Source organism: Eulemur rufifrons, chromosome 14 (genome assembly GCF_041146395.1).
Source record: "Eulemur rufifrons isolate Redbay chromosome 14, OSU_ERuf_1, whole genome shotgun sequence".
In the NCBI taxonomy this organism is placed as follows: Eukaryota; Metazoa; Chordata; class Mammalia; order Primates; family Lemuridae; genus Eulemur; species Eulemur rufifrons.
In genome coordinates this window covers 9030027-9057506 of record NC_090996.1, presented here as the reverse complement: position 1 = coordinate 9057506, position 27480 = coordinate 9030027, and the positions used below count along the sequence as shown (strand labels likewise).

General features: G+C 53.6%; 1 protein-coding gene across 6 annotated transcripts in view; it reads left to right on the top strand.

Annotated features, from left to right (window-relative positions):
• The window catches only part of CUX1 (cut like homeobox 1), a 362384-nt gene that overhangs the window by 269179 nt on the left and 65725 nt on the right, over nucleotides 1-27480 (top strand). For 3 of the 6 annotated variants that reach the window (XM_069486411.1, XM_069486413.1, XM_069486409.1), the window contains 5 exons: nucleotides 2053-2157; nucleotides 8723-8911; nucleotides 16572-16630; nucleotides 20220-20268; nucleotides 21104-21200. In XM_069486411.1, coding sequence (XP_069342512.1) covers nucleotides 2053-2157; nucleotides 8723-8911; nucleotides 16572-16630; nucleotides 20220-20268; nucleotides 21104-21200 — 499 coding nt within the window. Of the gene's footprint in view, nucleotides 1-2052; nucleotides 2158-8722; nucleotides 8912-16571; nucleotides 16631-20219; nucleotides 20269-21103; nucleotides 21201-22212; nucleotides 22885-24026; nucleotides 24093-25372; nucleotides 25475-27480 lie in introns of all 6 variants that reach the window. The other 3 variants (XM_069486412.1, XM_069486410.1, XM_069486408.1) reach the window with 2 other exon arrangements.

Genomic DNA, 27480 nt, shown 5'->3' with positions numbered 1-27480 from the left:
CAAATGTGGCAAAAGGGCCAGGCCAGAGATGAGTCTGCACATGAACTTGGAATCCAAGTGCAAGTGGTCTGGAGAAGTCATGCAAATTGAAGATGAAATCCTCAACAGCTAGATCCCTTATTCTGTGAGCTGTGGCCCTTTGGTGGGCAGTGTCTGCTCTGCACAGCTCAGTGCCGGCCTGAGATCCTCAGAGGCTCCTGGGGACCCCTTGTGAGCCAGCTGCCCAGGCCTTCTCCAGCTCTGGTTAGTCCAGAAAACTTCAGAGCCAGCGTCACAAGTTGGGGTGGCGATGCCACCTTCCTGGCCACTAGCAGAACAGCTTCTCCACTAGGCTGAGAGAGAGTTTCCTCATCAAAGAGACTAGGAAAAATATGTCAAAATATGCCTTGTACCGGCAGAGTCATGAGGATTTTACGCTCAAGGGTTTAGCTGACTAGCAAGGGAAGAGTAAACTTCGAAGTAACATGGCATGATTATCAGCAAAACGTTGAGTGGCACATCTGGAAATAAACTGGGGGAAACCCTTTGCCCGGAAGAGGGAAGTTTTCTGCAGCCTTAATAGTTGAGCAGTTGGCACGAGGCAGAAATCAGCCCCGCCAGCCTTGCCACGCCGGTCACATTGCTGCCTCTCCTGATGCTGGTTCTAGATCCCGTGTGGAGCAGAGGGTGGGAGATGACCGCTTGGGCGTAGACAGGCCTGGCCAGGCACTGCGTGAGTTATATCGCGTGCTGGTTCCAAGAGCTCCCCGAGAGGCAGGGCAGGCTGCCACCAGCACCTTCCTGGGCAGCAGGAACCGCCGTCAGACACATCCTAATCCGCCCGCGTGCAGAGCAGATAGATCAGTGTCGCTGCCACAGGGTTCTCACGGTTGCCAAGCCCATGCCTCATAGCTAGACTCATCAGCAAGCTCCCGCGCAGGCCGACTGCCTAACTTCTTGTTTCTCTTCGTGAGTTCTTTCTCAGCAGTTAGCAGACACATGCCGTCACACCACAGAATAAGGAAACACACCATGGGAACCTGCCCAGCCAGGCTTTCCTCGTCAATCTTGTCTATCAGTGGAATGTGCATCTGGTAGAAAGAACCTTGCTCTCAGCCCACATGCCCACTTGTCTCAGGGATTTGTCTCAGCCGTGAGAGTAAAACCGAGATAAGGCGATTCATAAACGGCGTCTGCGTGAGCTCTGTGTCCCAGGCACTTCCGTGGGTGGGAATCCTCACAAGGTCTCTGAGAAGGGGTGATGCTCCCATTTGACAGATGGGCAGGTGGAGGCTCGGTGAGCTTTGGTGACTTGCCCTGATTCCTCTGTTCCCAGCTGCCCTCTCAGGGGGTGGCTCTGGAGCAGCCTGTCCCCACCGTCCAGTGGGCAATCCTTGGATGCCCCCCAGGGGCGGTGGTTTCCTTGTGTGGGAATTACAGGCAAGTGACGGAAGGGTCCCCTCCTTTCCGTGGCCGCAGACCAGCCTGATTGGCTGAAAATGACAGCGCCGACATTTGAAAACTTTGTTGGATGAAGGGTTAACTGTGTTGCAATAAGCCGGGCCCTTACCAGAGAAGCGGCATGTACACCCTGCACGTTCATGGAAATACTTGTCAAAGGCAAACAACCACAACATTGTGCGTGTTTTTAGGGAGAGAATGGCCAAAGTGTCTTTAATTCACTGTTTACCCGTGAGAATTACTCCCAGGAGTAATCCCGCAATAAAATCTTCTTGGTCTGTGAGAATAGAAAGAAATTGAATCAAAAAGACTCTATTTCCACTCGTATTTATTCAGTCTGGGAAATGCAGTGGGCCGGAGCATTAGTACCAGCAGGGGATTCCTTGCTCCTAGCGTTAAATTACTGTCATAATCGCTCAATTATTTCTTCCTTGTACTGTTTAAAATAAGAATCCATCACATTCTGTGTTTTTTTCCTAGCATTTATTAGGTTGAGTGTTTAGGAAAATCAATTATAGTCAGTCAGGCATGAATTGATGAATGTTCTTGTAATAATTGTCAGTTGTTAAACTGAATGTACTTTCTCTTTCCACCCCTTTTCATTTCCTTCAGAGGGCAGAGGTGGCGCAGAGAGAGGCGGAGACCTTGAGGGAGCAGCTCTCGTCGGCCAATCACTCCCTGCAGCTGGCCTCGCAGATCCAGAAGGCGCCGGACGTGGTGGGTAGCCCGGCCCTGCGGGACTCTGCCCGCCTGGCATCTCCTCCTTCGCGTCGCCGCTGCTTTTTGTTTGGAACGTCTCTTTTTGCAGTAACACTGTAACCAGCACTGCTTTCCTGGCGGGGGTGCTTTCAGCAACTCGGGGCTGGAACTTGTGCGGTGGAAGGGAGAGCTTTGCTGGTCACGCATGGGCGCTCTGCGGCCGGCCTGGCGTCACCCGGAGGCTGGTGAGACGCCATCGCGCCGCGGACGTCTTCCAGCCGGGCCCGGGCGGGGGGCTGCTGCCGCGTGTGGGTGGAGACCCGAAACTGGAGCCGAGTCCGAGTCGCGCGGGGAAGCTGAGCGCTTATCCTCCCGGGTGTGTCTGTCCGGGGGGAAGACCAGTCCGGGACGCGCTGGGAGGGCGAAGAGGTAATAAAATCACCTGCTCTGAGTTTACGTAATAGCCGGAATCGCACCCAAAATACAAGCATCCAGGAGGAGGGAGGCAGCTTGATTTGTCTAAAATTAACACAAATAGCTCCCAGCCAGAGCTCTCCCAGCCTGCTCAAGGTGGCTTTGAACGACGGTTCAAACTCTTTCCTTGGGTGCCCTGTGGTGGCACGGAGCAGCCAGGGGGCGGAGACCCGGAGGGTGGGGCCGCAGCCCTGGGGTTACACCCCAGCTGTCCGATCTGTTAGCTGCAGACCTGGGCCAGGGGCTGAGCTTCCCTGAGTCTCAGCTCCATCGTCAATAAAAAGGGGGCTTCATGGGGGCTCGGAAGGTTATTGTGAGCAAAGCTCTTGGAGTAAGACTTGGCACACACGGGGAGACCTCGGCAAACCCTGGCAGTTACTCCACTGTGGTCAGCGCCATTGTCTCTGATCCCCCAGTTTCTAGGCACTCGGCTCCTCACTCGTTCACTTCCAAACCTTCCTTTCCCCATGTGGGAAAGAAGGATTCAGTGATCCTAAGGTCCCTTTAGCTCTAACAGGCTACGATGGGTACCTGGCACTTGGAGGGGGTCCTTTTATTGAACAAAGACTCGTTGAGTCCTTGCTGTGGCCGGGGCCTGTGTGGACACTGGGAGAGCCGTGAGGAGGGGGACAGGGCCCGTCGCAGAGAGAGTGGGGTCTCATCGGGAAAACTCGCTGCTATAAAAAATTCAGCTGTCAGTTTGATACCCATCGTTCCACCCAACCCGTAACACAGGGCGTGGTTATTTCCTTACGTGGACGAGGACACGGAAGCTCCCTGAGGGTAAACGCCTCGGCCCCAAGCAGGTCGGTCAACGGCCCAGCCAGGGCCGGGGGGTGGGGGGGCCTTCTCACCCCCGAGCCCAGAGCTTTTCAGTTATTCCCTGGGTATGGGCCTCGAGCATGGTGTTAGTGTTAGGACTCTCTTTGAAGAATAGGTTTTAGTTTTTTCTTTCTTTCTTTTTTTTTTTTTTTTTTTTTTTCCAGACAGAGTCTCACTCTGTTACCCGGGCTAGAGTGCCGTGGCATCAGCCTAGCTCCCAGCAACCTCAGACTCCTGAGCTCAAGAGATCCTTCTGCCTCAGCCTCCCAAGTAGCTGGGACTACAGGCATGCACCACCATGCCCGGCTAATTTTTTCTACATATATTCTTAGCTGTCCATATAATTTCTTTCTATTTTTAGTAGAGATAGGGGTCTCGCTCTTGCTCAGGCTGGCCTCGAACTCCTGACCTTGAGCAATCCTCCCGCCTCGGCCTCCCAGAGTGCTAGGATTACAGGCGTGAGCCACCATGCCCAGCTGGTTTTAGTTTTTTTGTTTTTTTTTTTAATTAACATTAACTAAAACATGATTTAAGTGTTTCCGGATATAGAAAAATATTTCCATTTAAGGGACCGTCACGTCCTTCGTACTTCATGGACTCTGGTACTCAGTTTTTTCTGAGGTGTCCCATGGCTCCTCCTGTTCCCTCCTCCGTGTTAGCTGGAGTGGCTACTGCGCCAAGGCCAGGGGAGGAAGCCTTTGGCACCGGGTCACAGCTTCTCCCGGCCGCTGGGGTCCCCCTTGGTCCTACAAAGGAAGCCATCCGTTCTGACGTGTCCACACAGGGCTCCTGAGCTCAGTGTTTTGGTTGAAACGAATTCTGGCACCATCCTGGACTGCAGCCACCAAAGCATTTCAGAAGGAAATGAATGTTTTTGCAGGTAGACTCAGTTGTGGATCCTAGGGGTGCTTAAACACTTCATCATCGGCTAAGTGCAGTGTTTACACGGCACTGGCTCCGTCTGCCAAGCGCGGCCCTGCGGGGCTCTCCCCGGGTGTGTGTTCCCAAACAGCCCTCGAGCTGCAGCTCCAGCCAGTTGGGGAGCAAACATAGGAAACGCGCCAGCGGAAAAATGGTCTGTTGAGCTTGGCTGGCAGAAGGCGGCGGAGAAACAGTGGAGTCTATAGATCTAGCAAAGGCCAAAGCCGATCCAAGGGGTGTCTCGGCGGAATCACCAGTTCTGGAAGGTGAGCGCTCAGCAGGCTCCCGCTCTGACTCAGCAGCCGCACTGGGCTTTACGTAGTCAATTCATTTCCTCCTCTTGACACCACGGTCGTCAGAGCAAAGTCTTGCTGTCACTGTCATTTTACAGGTAGGGAAACTGAGGCTCAGGCAAGTGTAGGCAGTTCGCCCAAGATCATGCGACTAGAAAGTGGTCACACTGGAATGTGAACCTAAGTTTATCCTACTCCAAAGTCCCTTCTTTTTTCCCCTACATCAACCTATTCCTCCTTCTTGGGCACTGAATGAGATGGGACATGTGACAGTCCTTTGTAAAGTGTTTGCAGATGAATATTAGTTCAGGGCCCTGGTGCAGTGCACCAGGCCACCTTCCAAACTGTAACATTGGAAAACACACCTATCAGGTGAATCTAGCAGATGAATACACCGGGTAGCATCCAGACGACTTTGCTGGTGGTGGTGGCAGAGACAGAGGTGGCAACAAGAAAGAGAAATCTGAGTCCCATCCCCTCCTCTCCCCAGGGCAGTAAATAAACTCAGAGCAGGCTGGTGCGTTGGCTCACGCCTGTGATCCCAGCCCTTTGGGAGGCCGAGGCAGGAGGTTCGCTTGAGCCCAGGAGTGAGGCTGCAGTGAGCTATGATCTCGCCACTGAACTCTAGCCTGGGTGACGGAGTGAGACCCTGTCTCTAAAAAAGAAGTAGAGCAACCCAGACTCCAAGTATTAGTCCCCACCCCCTGCCCCCCAGGCTGGTCCCTGGCTCACCATCCAGCACAGTTCAGTTCTCGTACGGGGTGGTGCTCCCACGGCTCACAGCAACTTCGGGACAGATCCTCATCTCGCCGGGTTCGCCCTCAATGCTCTGGTGTCAGCAGGAGGGCTTAGGGGTCAGCTGTGCAGCTTAGGGTATGTCACCGAACAGGTTGGGAGTAAGGGGAGGTGAGTGCGTTCAAAGGGACAAAAGCTGACAGAATACTATGTCAGTAACTTCTGTGTTACGTGTATCTTTCCCTTTGGAAACAAACTCCGCCACCGCCATGCCCTTGAGCCCTTCCATTCTTTATCCCGTTCTTGGATCGTGCCGAGCATTCGACGTATCCTTTCCTGGCTCCTGCGCCACCAGCTCGGAAGGAACCTAGGACGCCTTCTCCGTCCTGGAGGCCTAGAGCCACAGGAATGTCTGTGCTGGGCCAGACTCCTGGGTCAGCACCCCCGTAGTGGTGCCCACGGTGGCCTGTTGTCACGTTCACCGTCTGAGCCAGGGTCTGACCCTGGCCCCTACCCCAGACCCCGAATCCCAGACTCCAGGGTGACGGCCAGGACCCGCGCGTTTTCTAAAGCTCGCAGCGGGTGCAGCTGAGTTGCGCCTCGGACAGACGTGCAGGGCCAGTGTCCCAGCCCTCTCTGAACCCACACCTGCTCCAGCACGTCCCCCGTGTCCCGGCTCACGAGCTCCCTGGCTTCCTCCCTGCCTGCCACCCCCCGCCCTGGAGCTTTCACGGCTGCCCGTCTCTCCTCGCCCACCCTGCTCGTGGGTCCCTCTCCCTCCACCCCCAGCCCCTGGACCATTCCCCGAGCCATTCTCCGTTTCTTTCTTAGTTCTCTATTGTCACCTTACGGCAGGACAACCAGGAGTGGGCCCCCCCCCCCCCCCCGTGTTTGAGGCGGGAGTGAGCCGTGCTTTGGGCTCTTTCTCAAAGGTCTTAGTGCTTTGGGATAATTTTCTCATCTCATTTAGTTCATTCAAGACAGCAATGATTTTTGCTCCATAATGAACGAGGAGCTTGTTGCTCGGTTCCTGAGACTTAGATGATGGGGCCTCGGGCTTGTGGCCGTGCCTGACTGGGCCCCAGGGGTTGAGCAGACGGCCCTGAGAGACCTGCCCTCTCCCAGGTCCCCTGGTTGGGTTCGGGGCCAGCACTGGGAGCTGCACTTTTGACATATGTTTATTTGAACCACTTGTCCCCATACATTAAGTTGTACTTGCCTGTTGTAAAGCCCAGGTGACTTCCTGCCAATGTCACAGACTCTTTTCCTGAGAGCCTCTTAGGCAGCATTTATGGCCATACCCCTCAGGGCGAGACATTGATAAGATGAGTGACCTGAGGTCTGTGGTTCAGTTTGTGCCACCGTCAGATTCATCTCCCTGCATGTCACCTCCATCGTGTCTCCTCCCTGCCCCTGAGCCTCCAGGCTCCCCATGGCTGGCCGCCCACCATCAGGGGCCCCCGTGCTCTGCCCTTGCAAGCTACCCCTCCACGCTGGCCGCTGCTCAGACCCTGCTCCCCGCCACCCCTGTGTCCGCCTGTGGTGTCTCCTGCCCTTCCCCTGCACCCACCCTGAAATGGGGTCCCTGTGCTCTGACGAGGCCCTGCCAGCCCTCCGAGCTCCGCCTGTCTCTCCGCCCTCGGGGCTCACCTCCACCTGGTCCTCCAAGAGGCTCTTACTTCCTGGCACTGCTTGCGTGACTCATCCCAGGGCTCCCGACGCTGGGCCCAGCTGGTGTTGCCCAAGGTGGCGCTTTCCAAACTCTCTGCAATGAAGGACAATTTTGTTTTGTTTTTTAAATTTCCAGTCTGTTGCAGACTGATAGTTTTATAAAAGACAATTGAAATGTCACTGAAATGTCGAGTCGCTATAAAAGCTTCTAAACCCTTACTCTCGGTTTCTGTGCTTGCCTCACTGTGCACCGGCACCAGTTTGTGACTTGGCACCAGTCCGTGGAGCACACGCTGGGCAGAGCTGGTTTGGACAGCGTGTGCCTTGTGAATAAGCTGGTGGAGACGCTCCCCGGGGCCCCAGGGCCACGTGCACATCTGCCAGGGGTCAGGAGACATGAGCCACCTGGTTTACAGGGTCGTACAAATCAAAGAAACAGAAAGAAGTCACTTCTTTGGTACACAAAACTTTGCAGACTTAAATGGCAAAGACCTTAACTTCCCAGGAAGAAGATGTGAAAAATCACTTCCCTGGGTGACTGACTGTCCCCAAATGTGCAAACCGGTGACAAGCACACCGTTCGTGGAGTGGCCTAGCTCCACCTGCTAGCCAGGGCTGCAGAGAGGGGGCCACGGCAAGGGTGGTGGCTTTCCGTGCTGCCCCAGGTCTCTGCTGTCGCAGACGCTGTGCAGCCCTCCCCCCTACCTGCCTTCCTGTCTCTCACGCCCTGAAGTGCATCTGCCCTGCAGAAAAGCTTCCGGAATCTTCAGGAGCTACGATTACTTTTAAAGCTTGAAAAGAATAGTGCTTGAGTTGTTGGGAAGTAGAATTATGGATTTGACTTTTTCTTTTGTTTTAATACCTTTTCTGTTGTGCATATTTTCCCCAGTGAGCATGAGGAGAGCAGAAAAAATCAGTTGCCCCCAGAGTTCCTAAGCAAACGGGGACGCCAAATATACATCTTCTAACTTTTTTTTTTCTCTAAAGCTGACTCTGAGAATCGATTTGTCAAACAATGTCTCAAGTTTGGGACAATTTAACAATGAATCCAAAGGCTTGAACCCACCTTGTGGGAGAAAATCTGGGCGCCTCGGCAGCACTGCAGGGGCCCCCCCGCTCTGAGCCACCCGGCCTGCCATTCCCCCCCCTCCCCCCCCCGCCCCGGCTCTCAGCAGGTGCCTCCCCTCCAGATCCTCGCTCACGTGGCACTGCCTCGGTGACTTTTCCTGACCATCTTGTTGAAACCCTGCCTCTCTCAACTCTGACTCCCGTGGCCTCCCCTGCTTTAGGTTTTCTTAGCACTTGTCACCTCCTTGCACACTTTTCATTACTGATAAGTGCATATGCTGCGTGTCACCCACCCCGCCCCAGCCACACTACCCTGTGAGCCCTGTGAAGCCTCACTGCTGTGTGCCTGGGACGTGGTGGTACTCGTATTTGTCCAGAGAACAAATCCAGGTGGCAGCTACCACGTGGACAGGAAGGTGGCGTGGGGGGTGGGGCAAAGGGCAAGTGGTGTCCAGGCAAAGGCACGGAGCAGCGTCCCGCCATGAGCTCACCCTCCACACCCTGAAATCGGAGGTTTCTGCTTCAGTTGCCCGCACGGGTAACCCCGAGCACCTGCCCCAGAGCCAGTGCAGTTGTGTCATTTCTTTTCTCCTCCCCAGGAGCAGGCCATAGAGGTGCTGACCCGCTCCAGCCTGGAAGTTGAGTTGGCCGCCAAAGAGCGGGAGATCGCCCAGCTGGTGGAGGACGTGCAGAGACTCCAGGCCAGCCTCACCAAGCTGCGGGAGAACTCGGCCAGCCAGATCTCCCAGCTCGAGCAGCAGCTGAGCGCCAAGAACAGCACGCTCAAAGTAAGGGCATCGCGGGGGCCGGCGAGCCACCCCCAGGGAGGGAGGGACGGGCAGCTGGACACGCGTGCACGCATCCACACACGCATCCTCCGCCTTCCTGGAATTGCTAGCAGTTATGGCAACCTTGAACCTCCCTTTGACGTAGCTCAAAGAAGGGTCCTGAAGCCTGAAGTCCCGTCCCTGGCATCTGCCCATGTCTGGTGCTCATGCAGAGTCTGGGCTTTCTCATGTGGGGTTCAGGGGCGGGGGGGTGTCAAAGTCAGAGGCCGTCTACGTAGCCAGCCCTTTAGCCCGATTCTGCTGGGTGTCCCTGGCTTTCAGAGGATGCTCCCAGCGGGAGGACCCAGTCCACTGAAACTCTGGCTCTTCCTGTGCCTGAACTAAATGAAAGCCCAGAGGTCCGCTCAGGTCACGTCTGAGCTCCTGAGCTAAGGGGACGTTCCCTTGTTCAAGCGCTTTTCTCTCTGTGGCCCCAAAGTTCAGTGTCGCTTCAGCACAGGAAGCCACACGCTCGGTCTCCCTCCCACATGGACTCATTAGGCAGAAGCTAGGTCTTCTGGGCTTTGCAATAAATATGTATCTCAAATGCAGAACTCGGAACTTTTTCATATATTAAAAAATGATTATTACACTTTAAAGCATTTGCACTCTATTGAAGCAAGTGTAATTTGAAGCGGGTTCTGGAACCCTAGATTCATAGGCGTCAGAGCCAGGAGGGACTCTGGGAGGCGTCTTAGGCAGGACCAGCAGCCGTCACAGCCCCCCACTCTGCCCCCGTCCCCACCCGCTGTCTCCGGGCTGAGTGCGTGAACGAACGTGCAGCTGCAAAATGAAGTGGGTTAGGGTTAGTTGTAAAGATTGAAAGAAAATTTTTTCGGATATAAAGTAATTCTAGAATGTAGATAGGCTCCTTTTTGATTTTTTTTTTTTTTAATCGAGATTTTCTTCTCGACACATGACCAGATTTAACCCAGAACTAAACTTCCAGCAAGTCTGTTGCTGACCCTGGCGGCCCCCACAACCCTCCCCTGCTAGTTTCTTCCCTGTGTCTTCGGGGTGCATTTCGTCCGCTTTCTGCGAAACTGCCCAGTTCTGGGTCCCTGTGCGGAGAGACAGCCCTGCTGACTTTGGGGAGACGGTTGAAGCCCGGTCACATCTGTCACAGCCGGGCCGTTTATTTCTCCAGCGTGTCCTACTGCCCGATGAGTACCAGTACTCATTTTTTATTTCCAGATTAAATCTAATTTTCTCGTGTTATAGCCATTTGTGACCCTGGCGGTGGCATTATGATTAGATAATTTGCCTTCCTCTCCTCTGCTGCCGTTAAAGGGCACGGCGCGGATACGTCCTGCATGGGGCTGCGAGAGAGGGAGGCTGGAGACCTCACATTTTTTATTATAGAGCAATTTCTTCTAAATCAGTTAAGGTTTTAATGTTTGCCTTCACAAAAAATGAAACGCAGTTTCACAAATTAATGTTCTTTATCCGTATCTTGGGGGAATTCTTTAATACTGTGCAGTTAATGAAACAATTCGGCAATACTTCTTCCAAAATTATTGCTCCCCTATCTTCATCTGATCTAATAATCAAAACATATCCTCTAGTAACAAGACTTCTCTGATTTTAATTATCTTAACCCCTTGTCGCCAGGAGTAGAGATGGCTCCGATATCGAGCCCACACGCAAAAGGCATCAGACGCCCCCAAATGAGCGTGTCCTCTCTCGCCCCAAAGGAATAAAGCTAATTGAATGATATACCTTCTTAGGGCCTTTTATGTTTCCTAATGTGTATAATTTATAGTCTCAAATCTAAACTGAGCAGGAATACGACGATTAGGAAAACACTTCATGAATAAGACCTGGATGCTTTTGTGACAGGGAACCCCGGTCACCCCAAAGTGGCAGCTACTCAGACGCAACGAGGGGCAAGTTCAGACTCGCCTTACCATGGGCTTCATCTGTCTTCCTTCTTCCTGCCCCACCCCCGCCCTCCCCTTCTCTCCCGTTTGTCCTTCTTGGGCCATGTTTTTCAGCTCTGGGGGACTCTGGGACCCATGGTGGGGCCCTGAATTGGGTTGCTGTTTGGGAGAGGAGGCTGCAGCTTCCAGCTCGGCTCTCAGCTTTTTAGAGTGGTGGGTGGTTTTGCCATGAGCATTTGACAATGTGTCCTTGATCTTTAAGACAAATGCCAATGAGTTTGATGACAGTCACTTGGGGAGAGGGCGTCTCCCGCAGGCAGAAGGCTTAATGAGCAGTCTTTAGCCTTGAGATTATTGGTAGTCCCTGGAACTGGATGTACTTGGGAACTAATTAATTGGTTGGCTTTCTCCAGCCCGTGAACCTCTCCATCCCTCTGCCACTGAGGTTTCTTCCCTGCACTGAGACTGGACTGTCACTCCGTGGGGACCCTGACAGCTGCGTGTTGACCAGTCTCTCCTTGCCTGGCTCGTACTTTTTCAAGCAGAGTCCACAGTAAACGCATCACTATCCACATAGCGCAGCACATCCTCTAACCTTTAAATAGACGTGGAGACAGACGCAGAAGTGGGAGATGTTGCTTCCTGCCTGATCTGACAAGTGCTCAAGCGCAGCGCCACTTGTAAAGGATAATTCTATATTCGTAATTAATGAAATAACCCGACTGCCATGACAAGACTGCTATTTTTGAGAACTAACTATTCTGTGGTCCTCTGTTGGAACACTTTAGTACAGAGGCAGTATAATTAGGCAGTCACCTGCGTTATACTTGCCATAGCACGGGAAATAATGCTACCAATAGCTTCAGTTTAAAATGGTATTTATAACAAAGGCTAGCTAAAAAAACGCCAGTCCCGTAGGGAGAAATTATGTTTTCTAAAGATGCTTTAAAGATCAGGACTTCCCACCGGGTGGGTGGGCTCATGTATTAGAATCACCCAGGGGTCTTCTTTCAAACTGTTTCCCCACACCTCCCCCATCTCCCGGGGTTCTGATGGGTCCCCCCGAGCCACTGTGGGAGGATGCTGTGTCCCTGGGGGGCGCTGGGGCGCTGCAGGACTGATAAGCACTTCTTTGCACTCATTCCGTGCCTGTGATTCTGGGCTAGGTAAACACGCCTCTAGACTCTGACTCTGTGGTGGTGAAGTCCCCTTGTCCTGCTGTGTCCCTGCCTGTCACCTGTGCTGGGCCTGCTGCCATGCTGCTTCCCTTGGCCTTTAAGGACATTATAAAGCATCTGTAAAGAGTTCCTAAAGCTCTGGTGTCCGTCCCCCACGTGAGTGGGCAGGACAGTGGTCACTATGTCGTGGAGGTCAGGCCCAGGGCTGTCCTGCCTGGGGCTATAGAGGCTCAGCCCCATCTGACACCGAGGCCCGTGCGTGTCCCTCCAGGGCAGGCTGCTGCCACTGGGAGCCAGCAGGGGGAGAGGCACATCCCCCGGGGACGGCATGAGCCGTCAGAGTGGCGCCCAGGGGATGAGACTCCCCTAGCATAGTGTTGTCTTGGCGGAGTCTTGAAGGCTCTGTGAGCAGGATTTGAGGAGGGAAGGGCGAGTGCGGTCCCGGAGTGGGAAGCAGAGGTAGACACCCCTGGCGGCAGTGGCGAAACCCTAGGGGGCCATCCCGCAGAAACCAAAATTGAGGGGCCCTTTGCTGAGGGCCTCAGGTGCCTTCTTAGGGCTGAGGTGTCATCTGGCTGGCAGGAGGAGGTCGTAAATGGGCCTCTCTATAATCTCTAGTTGTTTGGGGGAATCTATGGAGAATCCTCTTGGAAAAACACACTTGCGGCCATCACTCGGGAAATAAATCCAGGTATTTCGGTGCAGACAGCCCCCAGCTTGCAGCACACTTCACTGACCGTGACATGCATTATCCTGGTGGCCTAAATATGAGCCAGGTCCCTCACAGCCTGTGGTGGCCCTGTTCCAGGAGGGATTGGCTCCTGTCTGCCCTGTGTCTGGGTCACACCTGATCCCAGTTCCTGGAAATGGGAGGTGACCAGTGGCACAGGTGCCATGCAGACGTCCCTCCTCTTCTATGCAGAGCCACACTGCATCAGCCCTGCAGCTCTTCCTGCCCTAACTTCCGGTCTGTTAGGTGCCAGAACCCTGGATTTTGGGGCAAAGAGCAAGCCCAAGGGGTGACCCTCACTGTCCCCCACCCTCTGGACTTGGGGAGTCTCTCTTGGTCTTGCATTCTCAGCATCCCGACAGGGCACACACAGCAGCAGCCCGGTGCTTTGATGGGTTCCAGGAAGATCCAGGCACCAGGGGTCTCTGGGCTCCTCCCCTAGGCCCAGCCTCAGTAGGTCTTAAATTTACATAGTGGCTGCCTCTCCCCGAGGAACTGTGGAGGTCAGGCGTTTGCATCTGGGGAGTGTCCTCGTACTGCCTGTACAGGCTGCCCAGGCCTGCACCCCAGGGATGCGGTGTCAGCCAGGGCTCTGTGCCTTAGACCCCTGTCCTGGGCCAGGGGGTCGGGTGAGGCCAAACATTCCCACACTGACACCCCTAACCTGAGCCAGTGGGTCTTCAGCCACCACCACGGAGAGCCTGGCCCTGTTCCTCTGTGTCATGAGTGCCACTCTGCCCCTGTAAGACTAAGACCCTGTCTCAAAAAAAAAAAAAAATAGGGACAGCCACAACAGCAGTAACAAGCACCGTTTATGGGTGCTGCCCTAGCGCCCAGCTCTGTGCTAAGCACTCATTTAATCCTCTTGAAAGCACTGTGGTATATGTGCCATTGTCCCCGTTTTATAGATGAAGAAACTGAGGCTTGGAGAAGTTAAGTCTTGTCCAGGGTTACCCTGCAAGAATGTGGCAGAGCCAGGATCCACTGGACCCCAGGGCCCAGGCTCACGGGTGTCCCTGTCCTCTCTGAACTGCTGCGGGTGGGCAGGGCGCCCTGAGGTCGGGGGCTGCATTGTAGAAACCTAGAGATTTTTTTTCTTTCGTTGGGCAGACACGTCGGCACAAGTGTTGTGATCATTAGATCGGTGTATGAGACAGGGGGGCTGAGCACAGGAGGAAGTGCGTGGCTTCAGAGAGGATGGGAGTCCGGAGTGCCTGTCACCCCTTTCAGATTGAAATTCTTTGAAACCGGACTTTCTAGAACCTCACAAGGAGTTTCTCATCAAAGAACCAAGCTGAGGACGTTTGGTCTCTTTTCCACGATGGCATGTTCAGCCTCAGAGGCCTGTGTGCAGTTTCATGTCACAAGATTTGCTGCCCCCTCCTGCCACTGCAGTTTTGAGATGTGGCGCTCACAGCAGGGTCATTTGTCAGGGGACTTCAGCAGGGCCCGGTTAAGGCAGGTCGGGTTGAGCCTCCACCAGGCTCCGTCCGGCTCCTCCGTCCAAGACAAGAAATGTCATCAGAAGTTTACAAAAGAGATCTTGGGTCCTTCTTGATTAAACCGCCCCCGGGTAGATGACAGATATTTCAGGGGAAGCTGTTTAGCTGTCAGTGAAAACTGTCGTATCCAACTAAAATACAGACATGCGTTACTTAACGACCAGGTTCTGTTCTGAGAAATGCGTCGTTAGGTGAATTCATCCTTGTGCGAACATCTTAGAGTATACGTACACAAACCTAGATGGCACATAGATTTTTTTATATATTTTTTCATATGGAAAACCAAATGTCCCGGCACCATTACTGAATATCAATCATCTCCCCTACTTGATCTGCTGTGCTAATATCAAGGGCCCTATGTCAGGTTTCTGTATGTGCCCTGTCCATCATAATCTCCTAGGACTACTGTCATCTATGTGGCCTGTCGTTGACCGAAATGTCATCATCTGGTGAACAACTGTACAGAGATTTCCATCCTAAAGCCTCCTGATCGGGGCCGACCACAGGTCTTCCGAGAAGACCTGCAGCCCTGCCCTTGGGGGGCTCCAGTGGGACTTAGCAGGGATGAGAGTCCCAGTATGGAGTGAGGGCCCGGAGGTGCCAACATCTGCACCGGTTCTTTGCTTTGTGTCACCCTTTGAGGTAATTGCTATTATTCCCATTTTACAGATGCGAAGTTTGTTAACTTGCCCAAAGGCACCCAGCTCATTGGTGACAGACTTGGACTCCAGATTCAGGCCATCAGCCTTCTTGGCCTGTGCCATGCCAGGTTCTAGAGTCTTCCATGTGTTCCTCTCCCCACCCTTCTTCCCAGCTTTCTCCCGTTCTGTGGATACGACCAAGTTCATGAGTGTTCCGTATCCAGCGCCAGTGAGTTCCACAGTCTGGCAGGCGTCTTCCACCCCGGAAACACTGGGTAATCTTGTGTGAGGGAGGCCCGGCACATCGGTGCTTCCTGCTATTAGACTATAGGGAAGAGAATGAAATAATCACTTCCTTACGAGCACCTTCTGAGAATCTTTTGTAGGAAAATGAGTACGTACTACCCCCTGTTTGATTATGACTGAGAAAACCATTATAGCATCTAAAGTTGGCAAGAGGTTTTAAAAAGGAACTAGGGCAGAGCAATTGTATGCAATGGAAAATGCACACACAAGAAATTGCCAGCAAAGGCAACAAAAAAAGACATGCTAAGTGAATTTAGTTTACAGAACACCTGAATTCTTGCAACCGTGGGCAGATGGGGATTCAGATGGGCATCTCCTCCCCAAACTCTAGGGTGGTCTCAGTTGGCTTTAAGCTCTGGTCCTGCTCGTGGCTGGTCAAGCAGCAGCTTTTATAAAAGGGCACCTGGAAGCCCTGTGGAGGGGAAGGGGCCTGCGACACCGGGAGTGGCATTTGTTCACCTCGAGCTTGGAAACACGCTGCATCACCAGGGCCCTCCCCTGGGTCTTCGTGTTCCATGTGGAGCTGCCTGGTTTCCCTCGAGGAGCTCCCTTAGGAAAAGGTCAAAGCAAACTGGTCCAAAGAAGGACACGCCCCCTACTGACTACCCCACACCCGCGGCGCTTCCCAGCATGAAGGCCCCACGGAGCTGTGGGCAGAAACGGCCACACAAACACCCAGACTTTTCTAGAGCACGTCAGAGCACCATCATGCTTCAGAAACGGCCACTGCTCCCCGAGGACCAGTGTGTGCCCAGGAGCCCCTGTGCCTGCTGTGGCCCCGTCGGGCAGGGCCCTCCCTGCCGGGCTCACCGGCTGTCAGGGAAACCACCCAGCACCCACCTGAACAGGCCTCCATCCCGAAAATCCCAACATCCATCCCAGCATCTGGGGTTCGGAAGTGCACACGCGCATTTCCTGAGGCCTGCGAGATGCCCTCGCTCAACAGAGGGCTTGTGTGTCCTGTTAGCAGGGGCCTCCCCGAAGGTGTTGACAGCCAGCTGTACGAGTCAGTTAGCCTAATGTACTTGTGAAAAATTCCACGCTGCTTTCAAATTCCAGGAGAGCCCTTCCTCCGTCTGCTGTTTCGCGGCTTTCCATACCAAGTGGGCTTTGCTGCGACTGTTTGCAAGGAAAGGTTTACCTCCGTAAAGCTTTTTCCTTCTGCTTTTGTTAAGTTCTGTGTCATAACCTTGCGTTGCTGTGCGTGCGCGCGCTCGCTGGCCAGGCCAGAGCAGGGAGGAGGAGAGGTGGCCCGACAGTGCCCACTTCCACTGGCCCGGGCGGCCTTCCCCTCTCAGGGATGGCTGTGTGTTCTGCAGCGAAGGTAGTCAGAGAAGTCCTGTTGTCAGACACAGCCACTAATAAAATTCCTCTCTGTTTTCAGCAACTGGAAGAAAAACTCAAAGGCCAGGCTGACTATGAAGAGGTGAAGAAAGAGCTGAAGTAAGTACGGAGATGCCTGTGGCCCTCGCAAGCTGCTGGGGTTCATCAGGGCTGTCTGCTACCAAATGCCACACCGGCGACAGGGCAGCCTCGGCCCCTGGCACTCAGTCCTGGCCGAGGCACGTAAATTCAGCCTGCGCTCGGCCGCTGCAATGGCGTCCCAGGCTATCCCACACTTGGGTGTTTGCACTCAGGCCTGTCCCTGAATTCTGTGGACTTTCTTATAAAAGTTTGTGCAGGGCCTAGGGAGCCCCACCTTGTCATGTACCATCAATAAAGTTCCCTGTACTCGGAAAAAAAAATAAATAAATAAAGTATTCCAATATGGGCTGGGCGCGGTGGCTCACGCCTGTAATCCTAGCACTCTGGGAGGCTGAGGCGGGCGGATTGTTTGAGCTCAGGAGTTCAAGACCAGCCTGAGCAAGAGCGAGACCCCGCTTCTACTAAAAATAGAAAGAAATTATATGGACAGCTAAAAATATATATAGAAAAATTAGCCGGGCATGGTGGCGCATGCCTGTAGTCCCAGCTACTCGGGAGGCTGAGGTGGGAGAATCGCTTGAGCCCAGGAGTTTGAGGTTGCTGTGAGCTAGGCTGATGCCACGGCACTCACTCTAGCCTGGGCAACAGAGTGAGACTCTGACTCAAAAAAAAATAAATAAAATAAATAAAAAGTATTCCAATACGCACAGAACCATTGCCTTTACAAAAACGATAAAAATACGTTGTTTTTCAGCCATAAATTCCCCAAACAGAAGCAGAGCAGAGGAGGGAGACATTTTGTGACTGCAGGCGCGCACCTAGCCTCCTGTACCCCGGCCACTTCCCTCCGTTCCCCACGTGGGGGGCCACAGCTGAAGGCCTGTAGGGCTGACACTGACATTCTCAGGCTTAGAAGTTCCCTTCTCAGGCCCCAGCCCGGCCCCTCCCACCTCTGCCTCCTTCTCTAGCCTGGTCCCTACCTGTCCCCAAGTCAGTTGTGCTCCACGCTCGCCGACCCCCTCCCCCAGCCTGGAGCCTGCAGGCAGCCCTGCACGTGCACACGGCTCCCCCTATGCCTGGGGTCCCTCCTCTGGTCTTGGGCTCCACCCTGTCTCTCCGGGCGACCCCTCACCTCAGACCCCCGCTGCCCTCCTTCCTGCTCCTCCTGCTGTTCCATCAGCCACTTTCTCTCTTGCTGATATTTTCAGTTTCTCCTTTTAAGACAAGCCGACACCCACTGGCCACATTGTTCTTTGTATTCTTAATTCCGTTCCCTGGGGCCTGCTGACAAAGATCCCTGGATGGCATCTTTGAACTTCTTACTTTCTCATCCTCAGCCTCCTCCTGGCCATGACCTCCCTGGCCAGGGCGCTCTCTCCCCGAGCAGCCACCCACCTCCGGCTGCAGCCTCTGCCAGCCGCTCCGTGGATGGACCCCAACCCTCGCTGGTGGTTCCAGCCTCTGCAGCTTGTTTTTATCTGGTTGACCTTCTCTACCTGCCTCCCTTCTCCCAGTCTTGCCCTCATCTTCCCCCTTCAAAAAAAAAAAAAAAGAAGAAGAAAGAAATAGAAACAGGGCCTTCTCCTAGTGTTGAGCCAGAGAAACTCCGCCATGAAGGCCTTCGCCCAGCCCCTCCCTCCTGCCCTAGGGCTTGGTCATCCTCCTCTTCCTCCACCAAGCTCACCTCTTTCCCCAGGAGCCAGGGCTTCTGGGCTCCTGCCTACGACCTGCACCTGTCTGTTACCTCCTGTCTGTCACCTGCCTTGCTGCAGGCTGGCCCTCAGCCACCGCTCCCTGCAGGGCGGCCTCGCCAGCCCCTTGCCAATGTTCCTGCCGGCCTCTCTGTTGCATCTGTATACAACGCAACCCCCACCCCCAACCGCAGAGACATCTGAAAGCTCCACTCGGGTGGCTTTTCTGCCGAAATACGTTCCTGAAAGCCAGGTGTGGTGTTAACACATCTGTAGCCCCAGCTACGTGGGAGGCCGAGGCAGGAGGAGCACTTGAGCCCAGGAGTTTGTGTCTAGCCTGGGCGATGCAGCGAGACACATTCTTAAAGAAGAATGTGTTCCTGGCTTCCCACTTCCCAGTGAACCAAGGGTCCTCTGGGACACACCCATGTCCCCCTCCCTGTCCCCGACAGGCTGTGCTGTATTAGGGTGCTCGCCTGCCACGGTGGTCTGTGAGCGTCTCGCTTCTGCAGGGCCTCTCAGATGCTCCCTTCTCACGAAACTGAGACCCCGTCTCCAGCCCCAGGAGATCCCCCTGCCAAGGGTGGCCTTTCTGCAGACCATCTGGATGCTCCTCTGTGACCTGCGGTGGCCTGTCAGTTTCATGGGGCGAGGGTCAGGAGTGGTTCTGCTCCGGGGGCCAGGCACGTCCCAGGTCATTGGTGAAGATTGGTTGAATAAATGAGGAAACACTTGTGTTTTTAGTGTCAAAGGTATCAAACAAGGGGCAAGAGTATAGTAGCAAACATCATGAAGCCCACTAAGAAAAGACGAGTTTGTCCAGACGGCTCATCACATCTCTCCTGTCTGATGCGAAGGGGTCCAGACTTATGTCTTTACTTTCAACAGCAACTGTAAAGTTACGTGTTACCCATGTTAGCTCCTCTTTGTTCTTACTTTTGTTAGTTTATGTCCTGACGACCCCTGCAAAGATGCAGCCACAGATAAACGATGGGAGGTCAGTTCCTGAGCTTACCCAGCACAGCGACCTCCTAGGGCTCGGGGCCCTTTGCCTGTGATGGCATCTTTACGGCTCACGGTGTCTTGATGACACTCCATGGAGCTCACAGGAGGACAGAGGCTGAAGTTGTGGCTGCAGGAACGCAGGGAAGGTGCAGCAGGCACGGTGCCGCCAGCCCCTTCTGGGTCTTGTTTTGCTCTACTCTGTATCTAGAAGGAACACTTGCAGCTCCTGAGGGCCACAAAGACTCACAGAAAGGAAGGAGCATCCTCAGCAAAAGGAACTTGAAAAACAGGAGTTCTGGGGATGTGGACTTGTTGAGATAGTCCAGAGACTCTAGTGATTAGGGCGCAGCCCCTTTCGGTAACAAGAAGGACGGAGAAATCAACTTGTCTCGCCACACCCTGGTCTTTGCCTTCCTTCCCCAGCCTGGGGCTGCAGACAGGGTCTGCCCGCTGCGCTTTTGAGCCACCCACATGTGGGACGTCACTCTATGCCCGGTTCCCCTGGTCCCCGGGGGTGGGGGGGGTGCCAGTTACCAAGCGAGCACAGGACCGATGAGTTCCTCTCTCTCTAGCTTCCTTGTTACAACTTTTTCGTTCCCTTTAAGCTTTACAAATACATTCCTTTTGCAACAATGTTATGTCTGTATTAAACTTTAAAATTATACTCTGAACAGACCTGGTGTGATTCCATATGGAATGATTTACATGCTGAGCAAGAAACTTTTGCCAGCCAACTGCTAGTTGAATAGTTATTCTAGAGACGTTATCAAATTATATTATTGCCAGGGAAGTTGTTGAAGTTGTCAGTTGCTCAGTTCCTGGAGAGCAGGAAATTGTGATGTTAATGCTTATTAAAGTGGCTGTTAGCAAAGGTATAAGTAGAAAGTAACCGCTCTGTCTTGCTCTTTCAGTATTCTGAAGTCCATGGAGTTTGCACCGTCTGAGGGAGCTGGGACACAGGTACACGGTCTCACTTTGCTTTCGGCGTCAGCACTGCTGGTCACCGCTGGTCCCTTGGGCAGGCGTGCTTCTCTGTCTCAATATTTATCAGAGGCCTCTCGTTTACAGCTGACGAGTTACTCGTCAAGAACATTTAACCAAGTGAAAGCAAATTACCTTTAAAAAGAGGCAAAAAGAGAAAAGTTAGCCTTTTCCAAATTGGTGACTCCATTCAAGTGAAAATGTGACTTCACTTGGGCAGATACTAAGAACGCGAATGAAAAACAATTTCGGATCGTGTTAAGGAGTAGCCAGAAAAGGACTGGCTTAGGAACTTTACACGCCACCTCAGTAGAGAGGGCACAGGGGCAGGATGACACAGGGGCAGGGTCATCTGGTGGCCAGCTAGAATTTCCGTCACCAGTGGCTTGTCACTCCTGACGCCCGAAAGACAGCACACACCTCTGTGGCTGGCAGAAAGGGGTTACCGCCACAGTCACTTCCTGACACAGGTCTGTGGCTGGGCAGCTGGTCCTGTTGCCAAACGAGACACAGGTTTCGACTGCTTGAGTTTGAGGACAGATTAGAGAGTAAGGAACTGTCTAGAGAAGCGATGCACGTCTAAGCAGAAGAAAGAGAAAAGACCTCAGCTGAAATTAATGCTCTTTTAAAAGACACGTGAATGTTGTCCCTGTGTGTGTTACACATACGTGGGGGACATCTGTCCCCGTTGGAGTCGGATGCAGAGCTGGGAGGGAAGGTGGGCAGACAGAGGACAGGGCCTGGTGGCCCGGGGAGCGGTGGGTGGCCGGCCCCACGGTGGGCCCCGTGGTGAGCCCCGCTCTGCCCCGTCTAGGACGCGGCCAAGCCCCTGGAGGTGCTGCTGCTGGAGAAGAGCCGCTCGCTGCAGTCCGAGAACGCCGCGCTGCGCATCTCCAACAGCGACCTGAGCGGTAGGTTGGCCGGGCCTCGCGCGGTGCTTGGTTCGCTTCCAGGGGTCGAGGAAGAGGAAGGTGAACCGTGAGTCTGGGCTGACGCATGGCGGGAGCATCGCCGGTTGACGAGAACCTTGACTAACGAGTGTTGGGTCTCCTCCTCCTCACCACTGTCCCTCCCCTACCCGCCCTGCTTAAAGCCGGACACCGAGATTCGTGAGCCGCAGGAAGTCTGCGGAGGTCAGTTAGGGGCAGTGTGGCCGGAGATCCCAGGAGGGACGAGCGGAGGACGTTGGCTGTTCTGATCTGTGTCTGGTTGTGCACACGTAGGCCGGGGGCACGTGCGAGCTCGGCCTCTCTCTCGTGGTGTTTCCAGGGGCTGCTTAGAGGGCCAGCCCCTGCCCCTCTGGGCTCGGTGGAGCTTTTCTTCCTTCGTCAGGTTTTCCTTGGGGCCGCGTCCCCCATCCTTAGCCTTTCTTTGCTCATCCCAAAATGGTGGCGTCACTGACTGTGCTTCTGGTTTTGGCAGCTGGTAAACCGTTTAAAGGTGTCTCGGGCTTCGATGATATTGCATTCTTAAAATGTGCGCGCCTCCGATCGAGTGGACTCAGAGCAAGAGGTGTGAGCGAACCCGTTGGTCCTAACATGTCAGTGTTTGCTGCTCCTCAGGCGGGCCCTTCTGGTAATAGTGCGAAGGCCAGAGGCCCGATGCCAGGCCCGCGACCTGTCGACTCTTCCCTGTGTGTGTCACCGGCTCCTTGCCACGTTAGGAGTTTGAATCTATGTCTAGGGGATTCTCCAGGCTGCAACGTACAAGAAAGGCGCAAACATGAATGCATGTTGCTTGTGTTGGGGGGCCTTGTTTGGCTGACTTACAAATTCAATCGAAAAACAAACCAACACACCTCATTGGCCCTTGTAAAATCTGCACTTTTTTTTTCCCTTTTGTGGAGCAAACTTTGCATTTTGGTCTTGGTTTTTTTTCCCTTTGGAATCCCCCATAATGCATTCTGTTTGCCCTTCCTTGTAGGGTCAGCCAGGAGAAAAGGGAAAGACCAGCCTGAGAGTCGGCGCCCTGGACCTTTGCCGGCCTCCCCTCCTCCTCAGTTGCCCCGCAACACGGGGGAGCAGGCTTCCAATACTAACGGTACACACCAGTTCTCACCAGCGGGGTTAAGTCAAGACTTTTTCAGCTCATCCCTGGCAAGCCCCAGCCTACCCCTGGCTTCTACAGGAAAATTTGCACTAAACTCTCTCCTCCAGCGACAGCTAATGCAGTCCTTCTACTCCAAGGCCATGCAGGAAGCAGGAAGCACAAGCATGATTTTTTCAACAGGTCCATACAGCACAAACTCCATATCTTCCCAAAGTCCATTACAACAAAGCCCAGATGTAAATGGCATGGCCCCGTCCCCCAGCCAGTCAGAAAGTGCTGGGAGCGTCTCCGAGGGCGAGGAGATGGACACTGCAGAAATCGCCCGGCAGGTCAAAGAGCAGCTGATCAAGCACAATATCGGACAGCGCATTTTCGGACATTACGTCTTGGGACTGTCTCAAGGGTCCGTGAGCGAGATTCTGGCCCGGCCCAAGCCATGGAATAAACTGACCGTTCGCGGCAAGGAGCCATTTCACAAGATGAAGCAGTTCCTCTCCGACGAGCAGAACATCCTGGCTCTCCGCAGCATCCAAGGCAGACAAAGAGGTGAGAGACTGGCGTGGGCTGGTGCCAGCACGTGAGCCCGTCACAGAGTTGTGTGTATCTGTGTCTGTGTGTGCGCGTGTGATAAAACATTTGTACATCACATCAGGTAAAATTCTCTCTAGTTCTATGTTGTCCAGAGCTCAAGGGTGGACCGGCCTGAGCTAAGGCTGTTAGATGTGGGAGATTTGGTCTTTGAAACACTCAGCACCCTACACTTAGGAAACTCAATGTTTCAATACTGCGTATCAAATTGGAGGGAATTACATGACGCACAGCATCCCGGCATGTGTAGTGTCCAGGGGTGCAGGTGGCCTTGGGTGCTGGCCTCCAGCTGGGAGGAGACCCCACACAGCCCCGCGGCAACAGCGTCGGCTGGGGCTCCGTCAGAGCTGGTGCTCGGGGCGGGGGAGCATATCCCAGACACGTTCCTCCCGCTCCCCCCACCCACAGAAGAGGGGCGTCCTGTGGTCACCTTACCTACAACGATTATGTTCCGTCAGTGATTTGTTTAGCATTATGAGCAAAACGGGCCTGGCTTGAGCAAAGTACACACAAGTTTTATTCAAACACCCTTCCTACTCCACCCTCCATAAAAAGATAAAACATCAGTCACATTCATAATTGAAAGAATTCCTTCCCTCTTTAAGAACAGGGGATCAGTCTGCTAAATCAACGGGGATATAGAGAGGTCATTTTAGCAGACACATGTGAAACACCCTGAAATTTAGACTCAAAGGGAGAAAGGCGATGTTTTGAACAGCATCAATTTGCACCAGGAACACGGGGCGTTTCATGGTGATGTTAGCCGAGATTGAATGTCTCCGGATGATTAATGGGAGCTGGGGGCTGGCGGGTGATTTGCTTCGAGGCAGTTCTCCCTCCCTCACACCCTCCCGGCGTTGCTGCCCTAGGCCGCTCCTTGGGTCTGTCCGATCTCCTCCTGCAGTAGAGCCATGGCCCGTGCGGGCTGGTCAGCCAGGGAAGGGCCTCTCCGAAGTTTCTAGTTAACTGCCAAGTTGCACAGGAAGCCCTGAGCCCTTTTTCTAGCAACAGGCAGCTCAGATTTCATGTCACACAGCCCATATCGTCAACACCACCATTCCCCTGATTGTTTTGTTCTTACCACACTTGTTTTTCAACAGAGAATCCAGGCCAGAGCCTGAACAGACTATTTCAGGAAGTACCGAAACGAAGAAGTGGGTCTGAAGGTATGTTGCAGGCAGGTGTTTTTCTTTGCAGTCAGTAACCTAGGAAGCAGCATGTCCTTAGCTGTGTATTTGGGTTAAAACTGTACAGTGTGATTCTGGCCTGGAACCTGATGGAAAAACAGAGCTAGTAAGTATAAAACAAGGCACGGGTTCAAGTTCACCCAGCCCCTCCCCGCTGAGCTGCCCGCACTCTCCCGAGTGCAGACAAGGCGCGAACAGGTATCACTAAGATACAGCCCTGAAGTCCAAATCCAACCCCCTTCAGATTCCAATTACACTTTTCCCATTTTCTCAGAAGCAGGTGAAAGAATTAGAGTTGTTGCTCTGAGAAAAATCAGGTGACCGAGTCCAATCAGATACTGCTGCTTCCTCGTACTTTTAACTCTGAAGTATGTTCAAGGTCCTCCGGAGTGGACAGATTCCAAACCCAGTCGGTTCTCCTGGGGGCCTTGGCAAGCCAACTCCCGCTGCACTCCTTGGAGTTGCATCTTTAATGGGGCCTCATCCCGGTGGTTTACTTGTTTTGAAACGGTTTGCTGTGGTGGTTCATATTTAGTAAGGTAGTGAAAAATTAAAATACCTGGACGGCTTCCAGGAAGAGCTGGGGCCAGCCCCGGGCCGTGGTGGCTTCCTTGCATCCACACGTGGGGCTGCTCTGCCTAGCATCACCGTGTGACCGTAAGAGTGAATTCTTGTCCTTTAGGAATTTCTGCAGGCTTCTCTCCTCGGGCATAAATTTTAAAAAGACATTATGTGATAGTAGATTCAGAACTTCTAAGTTAAGCCTGTGCCTCTTCACCTCATACATGCAAATGATTGACAGGCGATCGTCCTCACCTCGGCCCTCCTTCCCCACTCGCCCTGCGTGGGCTGCCAGCCTCCAGTAACTGGGCAGAGCTGAACAGAGTCCGCCAAACTATTTGTCGGCGTTACTTTTAAATGGCTCATGAAAAACAATGCCTTTTAATCTTTCATCTTTTTTTATCCTGGATGAAATGATTTTTTCTCCCTGGTACTAACCCACGGGCAGTGTCCAGCTCGGGTCAATGTGGGAGCGTCTCCCACTGGCAGAGTGACGTTTACTGTAAGGTAGACGCAGCCGGAAGCCCCTCCTGCCCGGTGTCTCGGCACAGCCAGTGCAGGCCTTGGGGAGGCCACACCTGCCTCCTCACCATCACCAGCCTTGGCTCAGGGCTCTTTATCAGAATGACATCTTCATGCAGCGCTGATTTTCATTCAAGGTTTGGGTTTGATGTCATTGCTGTGACTTCTCCCTGCAGGTAACATCACCACCCGCATCCGAGCCTCAGACACTGGCTCTGACGAAGCGATCAAGTCCATCCTGGAACAAGCCAAGCGGGAGCTCCAAGTGCAGAAAACTGGTATGGCTTCCGTTTCTTCAGCCGCTGTCCTCCAAACTTAATTAGAAGAATTGTCATGAGTGTTTGGGTCAGCAGTAATTAACTTTTTTTTTTTTTTAAACAATAATGAAGGTTTTGTTTTCAAGCAAAAAAGTCACACACAGAGAGCAGCAGGTCTGTGTGATTTGTAGTTTTGCTAACAGTTACCATTCTTATAATGTCATCCCCTAGCATTGACTCAGGATCGTACCTCTGCCCTGGAATCTCCTTGACTGAACTTAAACGACCAAGTAGTTCGTGTCGAATATCCTTTCTTAAATGCAATACAGGCTTCCGTTATTTGGTTGTTACCATACTTGACCAAATGCGACTGAAAAAGAACGGGCAAAAAATAAATTCTTAACAGCTGCTGTGCGGACTCGAATGTTGCTAGTGAGGAACAGGCTGCATTAGTGGTTAGGCGCCCACCTCTGCAGCCCACCTCGGGAGTCGGGGCTCCACGCTCCCTGACAGCTGCGTTTTCCGAGAGGAAAGAACTCCCACGTTTCTGCCTCTCTCTGTCCGAGCTCTGATTGCCCGAGAGGAGCACCGCGCTGCAGACTCAGACTCTCTGCAGGAGCAGAAGCCAGTGGTCTCGGTTCTCCCCTTCCTGGGGTTCAGCACACAGACACTGCCTGCCCCGTCCCCGTACAGCCCCTGTTCCGCAGAGCCCCGCACCCCAGACTGGCCACGGACACCTGCCTGGCCTGGCAGCCATGACAGCCGAGCATGAGCCACCAGCTGGCCACCACCCTGGTCATTCATTCTTCTCCTGCCTCCTACGTGCCTTGTTCAGTGGGGGTCTCGGGGGCTCAGTGCTCCCTTCTGGGTCCCAGGCCTGGGCTGGGCACTTTCACCTCCCTCACTCCGCTGCAGCTGAGTCCTCATAACCTGGAAGATGGGTTTTGTTATTCCTGATTATCCAACTCAGCCTCAGAGTTAAAATAATTCGCCCAAACTCACTAAATGCTAGTCACTGGGTGGAAAGCCCAGCCTCCCAACTCTGGTCCCTGCACTTTCCTTTCTGCCGCCATATGCCTCCTCCTGAAGGCCCCTGGGTGCTCGGCGCTAGTGCTTGTGGGCCGTCAAGCCTGGCAGTGGACGGAGCTTTCAGTCCAGCGTGGTTCTTGCCCTCGTTGGCCAGAATGGAGGTTTAAGCCGGCCCTGCCCCCGGGTGTCTGAGCAACCAGAGGCCTTAGCGGGCGGCCCGGCAGGAACTGAGAGTGGAAAGACCCGCTCCGGGGTCTGGCTCCCCTCATTGCCTGTCTCCTCCCTGAGCCTCGGTTCCTTCATCTCCAAAGGGGTGGTGGCACTGCCTGCACCCAGGGATGGCCCAGGGCGCGTGAGATTGTAAAGTAGGAAGGCACTGGAGAAGAATTATGGGTTGTTGGTTTTATTTAAGGCATTTTGGGGCATCATTTAAAGCACATGAAGAGCCAGTTTATATGCTTTCCTCCCCTGGCTGGGAAGACGTATGATTTGCAGAACAAGGGACAGAGCCAGGAGTGCCATCGACCCCTGAAATGTCAGATCAGAGCTGGGACGTCCTGAAGGGGCATTCAGCGAGGGCCACTCTCCACAGTCACCTGAAAACTGGTGACAGATGCACATGCTGGGCCAGGCCCCGCTTCTCCTCAGTCAGACACAGCCGGGGGCCTGGCCATGTGCTTTTTAATAGGTAACAGCCAGCGATGTGGTCCGTTACCCTCCCAGTATACAGACGGGAATACTGAGGCCCGGCGATGCCTGTGACTTCAAGCCCACAGATCCTGGAGTCCCAGGCCAGGGACTCCCTTGAACCTCACTGTGGCTCCTCTTCCCTCTTCCCATGGGGGAGGCTCCCTGCTGCTCACGCCACAGCAAAGACTTGAAGCCAGCTCACACATGGCCAATTGTCAAGAGACTCCAGTCTCGTGTTGCAATTAGCTTCTGAACTTTGACAGAACCACTAAGAGTTTGGACTATAGCACAGGGGAATTGACATTAAG